At 46.5% G+C, this 10,795-nt stretch overlaps 1 protein-coding gene across 1 annotated transcript; it reads left to right on the top strand.

The window, feature by feature from the left end:
* Window positions 1-784: 784 nt before the first annotated feature.
* SFRP2 (secreted frizzled related protein 2) lies at window positions 785-9,182 on the top strand. Its single transcript, XM_070417231.1, has 3 exons — window positions 785-1,668; window positions 3,834-3,914; window positions 8,022-9,182. The coding sequence occupies exons 1-3, from the start codon at window positions 1,170-1,172 to the stop codon at window positions 8,324-8,326; spliced, it is 885 nt and encodes a 294-aa protein (XP_070273332.1). The 5' UTR covers window positions 785-1,169; the 3' UTR covers window positions 8,327-9,182.
* Window positions 9,183-10,795: the final 1,613 nt, after the last annotated feature.

Here is a 10,795-nt window from a genome sequence, read left to right as displayed (position 1 = left end):
CCCAGCCTGCCCCCCTGGCACATTTTCTTCCAGTCCCTTGTGCCCAGCACTGGCCCTTACAAACCTCGCCCGGAGGCCCACCCTCTGGTTCTCCAGAGCTCCCCCGCTCCAAGGCCTGTTGTGCTAGGATCCCTGATGCCTTCGAACTTGAGTCCTCCCAGTCCCTTAAGGAAGGAGTGCAGGCCTTCTCCCAAGCCGGGGAATGGTGGGCCGCGGTGTGTGATTCAAAGGAGACTCTGCAGAGGCGTTTCCACCAGCGTTTTCTTTTCCAGGTCAAAGTTTTTGCTCCTACAACTTTATTGGTAATTCTGATTGTTAAAAGGTCAGGGAGGAGCACACATACGGGGTGGGCCAGGTTGGTAACTGTCGGCCTGGAGCGGACAGGTCCCAGGTGCAAGCTGAAGGCACAAAGACCCGGATGCCTGCCGGCTGGCGCCGGGGAATGCAGTTCCCCCGGGTCAGAACAGAAACTTTAGGATGCGGGTCAAACAAACCCTGGTCGAGGCCTCGCGCGGTGGCGGGGGGGGGGGGGGGGGGGGGGGGGGCTGAGTGCATTTCCGCCGGGACCTGGAGGCAAGGTCGCCCATCGAGTCCCCGGGGTCCCCTTATCTCTCGCAGCCCGCGCCCCGCACGCTCACTGTTGGGGCGCTGCTTCCAGGCTGGTCTATTTGCTTGTTGTGAGCAATCCGTGAGCGCGCGCTCGGCCGCACCTTTAGGGGGTCGTGGCGGCAGCCAGAATTGCCTTCCAGGGAGCGCAAGAGGGGCATTCTCAAAGGAAAACCCAGACCAAGTGAGTAGTGACCAACCCTCCTCAGATTACTCTCCGCTGGCTCCTCCCTTGCTCCCCCCCGCCTCCAGATTTGCATTAAAAAGGCCAAGAAAACTCTGGCTGGGCCCCAGCAGTTGCACACACTGCTCCCCCGGGTCGGAGCCCCCCGGAGCTGAGCCCGGACTTGGAGCACGAAGCCGAGCTGAGAGGTCCTCGCCCGCGCAGTCCTGCCCACGCCCGGCCTCTCCGCCCTCCAGCCGGCCCGCCGCCCACTTTGCAGGCCCCGGAGCCGCGCCGAGCGAGCGAGCGAGCGAGCAGCGGGCCCGGGACCAGCTCCGGCCGCGGCCGCCTCGCGCTTCCCCCGCTCCGCTCCTCCCGCCCCCGGGGTCGCGCGCCCACGATGCCGCAGGGCCCCGGCTCGCTGCTGCTGCTGGTCCTCGCCTCGCACTGCTGCTTGGGCTCGGCGCGCGGGCTGTTCTTCGGGCAGCCCGACTTCTCCTACAAGCGCAGCAACTGCAAGCCCATCCCGGCCAACCTGCAGCTGTGCCACGGCATCGAGTACCAGAACATGCGGCTGCCCAACCTGCTGGGCCACGAGACCATGAAGGAGGTGCTGGAGCAGGCGGGCGCCTGGATCCCCCTGGTCATGAAGCAGTGCCACCCGGACACCAAGAAGTTCCTGTGCTCGCTCTTTGCCCCGGTGTGCCTCGATGACCTGGACGAAATCATCCAGCCCTGCCACTCGCTCTGTGTGCAGGTGAAGGACCGCTGCGCTCCAGTCATGTCCGCCTTCGGCTTCCCCTGGCCCGACATGCTCGAGTGTGATCGTTTCCCCCAGGACAACGACCTCTGCATCCCCCTCGCTAGCAGCGACCACCTCCTGCCGGCCACCGAAGAGGGTAAGCCTTCCCTTTATTCCCTCCCTCTGAGCTTTTCTAAGACTTTTCCGGAGGAAATTCCGAGGTCCCCGCCCCACATCCCGATGCGTCCCCTCCTGCAGTGCCAGAGACTAGCGGGGCGCACGCTCTCCTTGCCATGGTGTGTCATTGTGACAAATTTTAGATACACACAAACACACACACACACACACACACACACACACACACGCCTCTCATTCCCCTCCCGAGTTATTCCAGTTATACCTTTCTCAGGGACAGTTAAAAAAGAAAAGAAAATGTATCACTGAACGGCATCTTTTCCTTATGATATCAAATTATTTTTGCAACCAGGAGAGTGGAGGACTTGGAAGTGGCCCTGTGTGGAGGAGCTGGTGAGCATCTGGCCCTGCCTGTTGAAAATTGAGCATTGGTTACAACTGCTCAGGTGTCTAAAGAAAAGGGCATAAAGGGAATCTCCAGGAATCATTTTCTATCACAAATCAGCTTTTATCTTAGGAGTGGTTTTAATTAGCCATGCAAAAAAGGAGTTTCCCAAGTTTTTAGAAAACAGGGGGAGTTCCTGTGCAAAACCCATCAAAGCAATGAAAACCTCATGGGCTCTTGATAGTCTTCCTGAAAGCAAAACATACACAGTGAGTCTGCGCTGACTTAGGTCCCCCCTGGGAGGGAAAGGGGGCTTCCAGTCCCTCTCAGGGCTCCAGCAGCATCCCCCTTTCAATCTCTAATTGTTTTCCTACAGCCATCATTAGTTAAAGAAAACGCAAAGTTGCTTAGCAATCTTTCCTGGCAGGCACCATGAGTGTGCAGTCATCTTATTGGTTAGATTTCTAATTTATTGCAAATGTTTGGCATATTTCAAACATTTGTCCAACATACACCACAGACCAACCAATACAGGTTAGTAACATTTTATGTACATTCCTAGAGCTCCTAATTGGAAATGTTTCATTTTGTTTGAGTGAGGGAAGGTAAGGGCAGTTTTATGTGTGTTGCTTTTGTTTATTTCTTTCCACTATCAGCACCAACATTATACACTACCTTTCTCCCAAAAGCCACTTTCTCTCTTCAAAATAAACGTTTAGAGGTCTTCAAAATGGGCTCTGCTATTTTTCTAATTTGATAAGTAGCTGTTCTGTCGTGAATCACATAAAGTTTTTTTTCTATGAGCATTCAATTTCATATTAATGAAAATAAAATTTCACCTAAGTTTTAAAGACAGAACATTTACAAATAGAGAAATGTTCTTTGTTTTCTTCTTCTTTTTTTTTTTTTTCCTTTTCCCAGGAAATCAAACTGTTTTAGAAGAGCCTTTAGTAGGCTCTCTGATCTTTGTGCTCCTGCACATTCCTAGGTGGGGTCAGACCCCAGAGGCAGTTGGCTTCAATGTTGGTAAGCTTCAGGAAAAGCTGCTTCCTAGTTTGGTTGGCTGGGTTTTGTTTTATGAGTTTGTTTTTGAGAATTTGAAACAAACAAAGAAGAGCAAGAAGAACCTTCCCCAAGGGACAAAGATAAAAATGAAATAAATGTTGCTCAACTGGAGCACAAACCTGGCAGGAAGCTCCAGGTGACACAGAACCGGTTAGAGCAGGCTGTGGTGCTTCCTAGGGTGTTTCCACGGTGGGACAGAGCCCCTGGGTGGCCCTTACCCCACTAGCCACCTTCGCCGGTGCAGTCTTCAAAATATCTTGAAATGCCTCTCCTGAGACACAGAGCTCTACCACGGAGCCCAGCAGAGACCGGGTTGCACTGGTGTCCTGCAGCCGAGAAAGACAATCTTTTGGCCATCGTTTGTGGTTCGTTTCCCAAAAATCTCTCAAGAGGCTTCTGGTGCTTTCTCCTCAGAGAGGCTTTGGGAACTACTTTTTCAGAGACTGAGTTTGTCCCAGAGGTGGGGAGGAAGAACTAAAAAAGCCTGCACACTCTGCCCCAAGCGCCCTTTTTCTTTGGGATTCACCATGTATTAAACAGAGCACATGGGCATTTTTGTCCATCAAAAAATGGGAGGCATGGAGACTTGCTTAGGAACGAACGCCTGATCCTTCTTTTTTAAAGGAGACAGAAGCTGGGGTCCCGCCACCCTTGCTTGGGTAAGCCCCTTTGAGTTGTTTACAAACGCCACCTGCTGTTCCCTTTTAAGCAAACTTACTCAATTTTCACCTTTCTAGCTCCAAAGGTCTGTGAAGCTTGCAAAAATAAAAACGAGGATGACAACGACATCATGGAAACACTTTGTAAAAATGATTTTGGTAAGTAACACACCACCACCAACAAAACATTCAAAAGTTTTATTTACCAGTAAAACTTAAGGTGCAAATCATGAAGATGTAAAATACCAACACCGTCCGTGCACCTTTCCTAAAATCATCTAACTTGGCTCTAGCCTAGTTTCCTCCCTATGTAACAATCTTATAATGAGTTGTATCTTTTCAGATGAGTTTTATTGTTCTGCTAAGCAATAATCAATTAATGAGAATTATTCAGATTATTAATTTTCAATGGCATATTTTCATTTCACCTGGGCTTTTTCTTGCCAACAAGCTTTATCCTGGGCCATGGGGTCTTTCCGACACTTGACATGTGCAGCGGGGATGGAAACATGTAAATATTAGCCCCAGCCACACACATTGAAGGCATTAAGTTGGCCACAGATACAAATTTAGTCCAGCGCCAAACTAAAATATTCTTATTTTATTCATAACCATCAGTGACTATATCCAAGACACTGGCTAATAATTGGAGGAGGGATTCCTTAAATTTAAAAAGAAGAAATAAAGCTCAGGAATTTACTAGGCAAGAAACATGAATGATCCCTGAGGACATGGTGCTTGGGGACAATAAATAATGTGTGATATGTTACTCAAGTTCCATAGAGTGTAAATCACTACCCTTAAGAGAATATTAAAAGAGGGAAGAGGGTTGGACACCGTCCACACAGGACTCAATCAGCACCTTATCTGCTGTCCTCAGGCCTCCAGGGTGAGGGAGGAGCCCAGCTAGACACAGGGTCAATGCCAAATTCAAAGTTGGGACTGGCCAAGAACTTCCCTCAGACGCCTGAGGCAATCTAGCCTTCATCCCATTCCCAAAGCCAAGCACCTTTTGATGTGTTTAAGTAGTTGGTGCCCCTTAGAAGCATTCATGGAGGCGGAAGGCTAAACTTACTGGTAAACAGATGAGATCCCTGCTCTATCAAACAATAGTGGCCTCCAACAGGTCTGTATTACTAATTCTACATCCTCAACAAAGTACTTGAGACTGAGAGAAGTCACTCCAGCTCCCACTGTTGAGAATTGCCCTCCCAGAAATCTCAGGTTTGGTCGGGTCCCTGAAAATCTGAGATACTCCTAACCCTGCTCCTTATAACCCCAAGTCTCTCCCAGGAAGTGTCCTGGGTTTACCCTTAGCTGAGAACAACCAGAGACACAGCTTTAGGAGAAGAGCCCCATGCCAACGAAGGGACAAAGAAAGGAGGCAACTCTGTCCCGACCAGTCCTCCCCCTCAGCAAGAGCCACAGGTGGGATGGTCGTGTGTCATATGTCTATATCCAAATATATACAGCTCTCAAGGCCTGGCATGTAGGCGGCAGCAATCCCAAATCTCCAGGCTCTTAATCAACACAGTTCCTAGCTTTACGCTACCAGATATGATTAAGGGCAAGAGAGGAAAATATAATTTTAATAAAATATATATTAAAACTTACATAAAACATCTTCTGACAGCTATGTCCTTTGCACTAGATTTAATCCAGATCTCCCTCCTGACTTCCATGAAAATGTTGGTTATATTATGGGGCTCCAAAACAGTCAATTTAGGAGACACACACACATACACACACACAAGACCTTCCTAAGGATGCTCTGTCAAGATTGGGCCAAAAAAATGAGGGGGGTGGGGAATTAGTGCTAGTGTTCTCTCCTTAGAGGAAAAAGCTTTTCAAGACAACATAGAAGTCATTACATTTAAAGTACCACACATGTAGATACCTCACAAGCTTTGTTTTCTATTTCCCCACATTCATTTTTGTCCCAAAAGGGCTAATGAACCTACCCTACAGGAAGTACATTCTGTACCCCCGGTTTATAAGCAGCATTCTCTATTGCCTCTGTACTTTGGGGAAGTAATGGTATGGTAGAAGGAACAAGGATAAAAATCTGATGTATTTAACATCACACTCTTTCCCCATTGCACACCTTAAGTGCAGGGGAAATGTAGAAAAACGGTCTCCAACCTTGCTTCAGAGCTGAAAGTACTGGTGAAGAAAGAAAGGCCCAACCATCTGCTTTTGCATACAACCTATTGTTGAATCAGATGGTGATGATCACATCCCGTATCCCCATTCTCATCTTCCAGGGCAGGAAACGTGATTCTGAGTCTTTAATTCCCTATATTTGGTCCCAGATGAAAATCCATGGAGGTGGGGCCTAATGTTTCCCCAGGGTAATCTTTTGCAACGTTGGCTATTTGAAAGCTAGAGAAGCATGAGTGATAAATGTTCCCTCTGGGTCAACGTGATGATTTTTTTTTTATTGTTTGGAGCTCAAGAATGTTTAATTTGACCAGGCGAAATTCACACATGCTCTATCTGTACTATAGACGAGGCTCCCAGGCAACAGTTAATCACTGCTCTCACCATATGTCGTCCTCACTCCCACACCTCATACAGGGGCCACAGGAACATGTGACTTATTTCATGATATACGACTCATAAACCCTGAGAACTCAGTGTTATGATTCAGATGTGTATCAGACAAAAACATGGCTGACTAAGTCATAGTATCCTTGATTTACCTGGCTGAGCTTTGGTCATTTTCCAGTTGCCAAAAAAAAAAAAAAAAAATGTTAGTCAAATTATCTTTCTGAGAAAGAAAGAAAGAAAGAAAGAAAGAAAGAAAGAAAGAAACCACTGAAGCAGTGATGCTCACATACACACAATACTCTTCTTCTATTACTAATTTCAACATTGACTCAAATGCTGTCAAAGTCAGGACGTTAGACTTGTACATATCTAAACGGAACAGTTGTCAATGGCACCAAGGGTCTTAGGGCACATTCAGTTGGGTGAGTTAATGCTCCAACCAGGGCAAGAAACTGGAAGTTGCCTTATGAGACCACACTGGTGTTATAGGAGGTTTGGGAACTGGCATTCTGAAAACTCGACTCAGCCAGGACACTACCTAACTGGGTGACCTTGTGTAAGTCACTTCATTTCTGTGGAATGCAGATTCTTCGTGTGCCAACAAGAGATTTTTAACTGGAAGATTTCTTCCAACCTTAAAATTCTGTCCTTTCTCTGCCTTCATGGATTCTTGAAATGTATTTCCACCATGTATGTCTGCAGGGTTTTCTGTCCCAAAGCATGCTGTTTATGACTATAAAATGTGTCTTTTATGTAAACCACTTACTTTTGGTCTTAGCATTCTAATGAGTCCAATATCCATTTTGGAAACAGTACATACATGATCTGTAAACGCCCTGGCCTTGGACAGGCAAATGATAGCATATGAGGATGAGGTCTTCAGAAAAACACTTTTACAGCTAAACATGTGCTCTTAAAAAGAGTCTTGAATATTTTTCTCCGAGTTACTTTACCAAATCAAATGCAGCTGTAAGATCATCCCTCCTTCCCCTTAGTCTATTCTTTAGAAAACAATGATTGTGTGATATAATTTCCTTACAGGTTTGTCCAAAAACCTATCCGCCCTAATTAATTGAGTTTAAAGTTTACAGCCACAGAAGATCACATTTCACCTAAGAGTCAGGCATTTCTTTTCATGCTGACGTTTCCAACAGGGGAAGTCCTTTGTTGAAAGCAGAGCACAAACCACGTGCGACCTACACACAAACACTAGTCGGGCTAGGAAAGTAATTGAGTCTCACAAAAGGAGTTTTGATTTGAAACAAAGTACAAGGCAAACCCTTTGAGGCATATATATACACTTTATTGATTTCAGAGAGGAAGGGAGAGAGATAGAGAGATAGAAACATCAATGATGAGAGAGAATCATTGATTGGCTGCCTCTTGCACTTCCCCTTCTGGGGGGGATCAATCCCGCAACCCAGGCATGTGCCCTTGGCCAGAATCAAACCTAGGACCCTTTAGTCTGCAGGCTAACGCCCTATCCCCTGAGCCAAACCAGGTAGGGCCCTTTGAGGCTTTGGAAATGGAGCACCTGCTGCCCCCAGCTCCCACCCCCCTTCACACAGCCCCTGACAGTCCCTCAGCTCGAGGAAGCTCTTCCTCCGTCCCCCACTCCTGGTCACACCAACATGCAGTAGAATGGGGCGAGGGGAGCTCCCAATCTATCCTGTATTCCCTCATTATAACTGGAGTGATTCCATCCCCTCTCGGTAGCACTGAAAATAAAAGTCAAGGAGATAACCTACATCAACAGAGATACGAAAATCATCCTGGAGACCAAGAGCAAGACCATTTACAAGCTGAATGGGGTGTCCGAAAGGGACCTGAAGAAGTCGGTGCTGTGGCTCAAAGACAGCTTGCAGTGCACCTGCGAGGAGATGAATGACATCAATGCGCCCTACCTGGTCATGGGACAGAAACTGGGCGGGGAGCTGGTGATCACCTCCGTGAAGCGGTGGCAGAAGGGGCAGAGAGAGTTCAAGCGCATCTCCCGCAGCATCCGCAAGCTGCAGTGCTAGTTGGGGCATCCAGTTTGCTTCCGACAGGCCAGCCCCAGGGCTCGGCTGACCACACCCACCCGGAGGCCTCAGCTCTCCTGCCCCAAGCACAGTCCCTGCAGCTCCGGCCCCAGCCTGGAGCAGCATCCCTACCTTTTGCACATTTGCACCCCCAGCATTTCCTGAGTTATAAGGCCCTTAGAGGCCTCAGGAATGGATACCTATTTTCACATAAAGGAAAACCCACCCGAGTATTGTAGAAATATTCAAAGTAATAAAACCATGCATATTTTTATGAAGTTTTAAAATAGCTCACTTTAAAGCTAGTTTTGAGTAGATACAACTGTGACTTGGGTCTGATTCTCATTTTTTCCAGTTTGGTTTGGGTCACCTGATTTTCACTTTCTGCTGAGGTTGCCATAACATACAAATAGCTTCATTTTGGCATGTGGCCCAAAGTGCTGTGGGTCACAAACCAGGTTGAGATAAAGCTGGCTGTTATCTCAACATATATCAGCTCCGGCCTGAGGCCTAAGACTCAGTGCCTAAGTGGTGTAACCATTCACTTCTCATTTTACACCCTCGTGAACTTAACTGCAGCACACATTGCATTTCCAGGTAGAGTACTTCCATTTACAAAAAGCACATTAACCATCATAGCACGATTTCTTGGAATAAAGGGCACAACAGACACATTTTGTAATTGACCTGAGTTCTTTAAGCTTTGTTTAAAACATTTTTTCTTATTGTTGCAAATGAAACCATTGTAGCTTACCTGTAATATAATAGTAGTTGACCTGAAAAAGTTGTAAAAATATTGCTTTAACCAACATTGTAAATATTTCAGATAAACATTATATTCTTGTATATAAACTTTACACCCTGTTCTACCTACTTGTCGTGGTCTTTTTAGTAGAAGGAGTTGTATAAGAGTGGTCGCCTCCTTTCTCCTGAGATCCAGCCTTCCCACCGTTTGAAGTATCTGTCTCTTAAATGACACAGAAAGTGTCTCCCCATGGCAGCACTGGGCTCCCACCTGAGCCTTACATCTCTTTTGTACAGATTTTTACACTGGACCCTGCAGGGAGGCAGAGATTGGCAGCCTCTGCAGAGAACTCTGCTCTCGCCTCTTCTCAGCAGTTCAGCTGCAGCCCTGTGGCAACACTGCTCTAAACCCAGAGGTTCATGGCCTCTACTGTTGCTCTTTCCATTTCCAGAGATTTTCATAATGAAAAAGAGTAACCATGGCAAAAATTGTTAGTTCCTTCCCCACTTTAACCCTCAGATAAAGAGCCATGATTTGAAGTGCCCATTGGAAGACAGGGTAGGGAGGGGATGTTGAAAAACCAACATTAAAAGGGCAGCCTGGCCAGTGTTGCTCAGTAGCTGAGTATCGACCTATGAACTTGGAGGTCACATGTCCGGGTTGTGGGCTTGAGCCCCAGTAGGGGGCGTGCAGGAAGCAGCCAGTCAGTGATTCTCGTCATGTATGTTTCTATCTTCCTCTCTGAAATCAATAAAAATATGTTTTTAAAAAGGACAGACATCCATAAAATGCCCATCCAAATACTTCATTATTTGGGAGCCTCCAGAGAAATTCTATTAAATATGTGAGTAGACAGGCTCCGAAGGGTTGGAGAGCATGGTTCAGAGGGGCAGAGCTGAAACTCAGGCCTTTCAAAGGACAAGTTCTATCTTCTATTCTACCTGGAAGTGGATTTTAGAAACGTGGTGGCAATCATTTATTCAACAAGTATTTACTGGGCATCTGCTATGTGCCTGGCCCTGTTCTAAGTGCCAGGGATACTTACTTTAGTCCTTGTTCTTATAGAGTTTACATGAGGGAGAGAAAGAACATAAGTAATCATGATTACAATTATATACCTGTAATTGCTAATTATATGAAGTACAAGCATAGGCAAGGACAGCAAGAATATCCCAGAAAATCTGAAGTTTTTAGTGGTCTTCATGTGAAGTCTTTATCTGATGGCATGTTATCAATTTACTTTAAAAGTTTCCTGAACATATACATCCGTGACCTCTCTACAGCTCTTCAAGTTCTTCTGGCACCAAAAATCAATATCATAGCCCATAGCCTGGGCTGCACCATTTTATTAGCCCCTTTCATTTTTCTCTGTCTTACCACTTGACTCTGTTTCTCATCTGAATCCACAAACTCAAGACACAACCCTCCCTCTTCCTACAAGGCACATATGGACCAGACTAGAGAGGGGAGACACTCATGGATCAAGGCCAGCTCATTTTAAACATTTAGAACAGGAAACAAGGGACACTGGAAAAGGCAAAAGAGAAAGAGAAGATAAACTACAAAAGAAAGGAAACAATAAACCAAGGATTTAGAGATTAGAAGGGGGAAAATATGTACAATGCACCAAAATTTACTGGAAAGAGACGATTTGGGAGAAATTGACCTATCTGAATGCTCCTTTCCCAAACAAGCCAAAGTGACATGCCCATATAATGGGATGC

The sequence above is a fragment of the Myotis yumanensis genome, unplaced genomic scaffold, assembly GCF_028538775.1.
Source record: "Myotis yumanensis isolate MYYU_CA2020_CCGP unplaced genomic scaffold, mMyoYum1.0.hap1 SCAF_5, whole genome shotgun sequence".
Classification (NCBI taxonomy): domain Eukaryota; kingdom Metazoa; phylum Chordata; class Mammalia; order Chiroptera; family Vespertilionidae; genus Myotis; species Myotis yumanensis.
The sequence above is the reverse complement of the archived record's forward strand: the minus strand, read 5'-3'. Positions and strand labels throughout refer to the sequence as shown.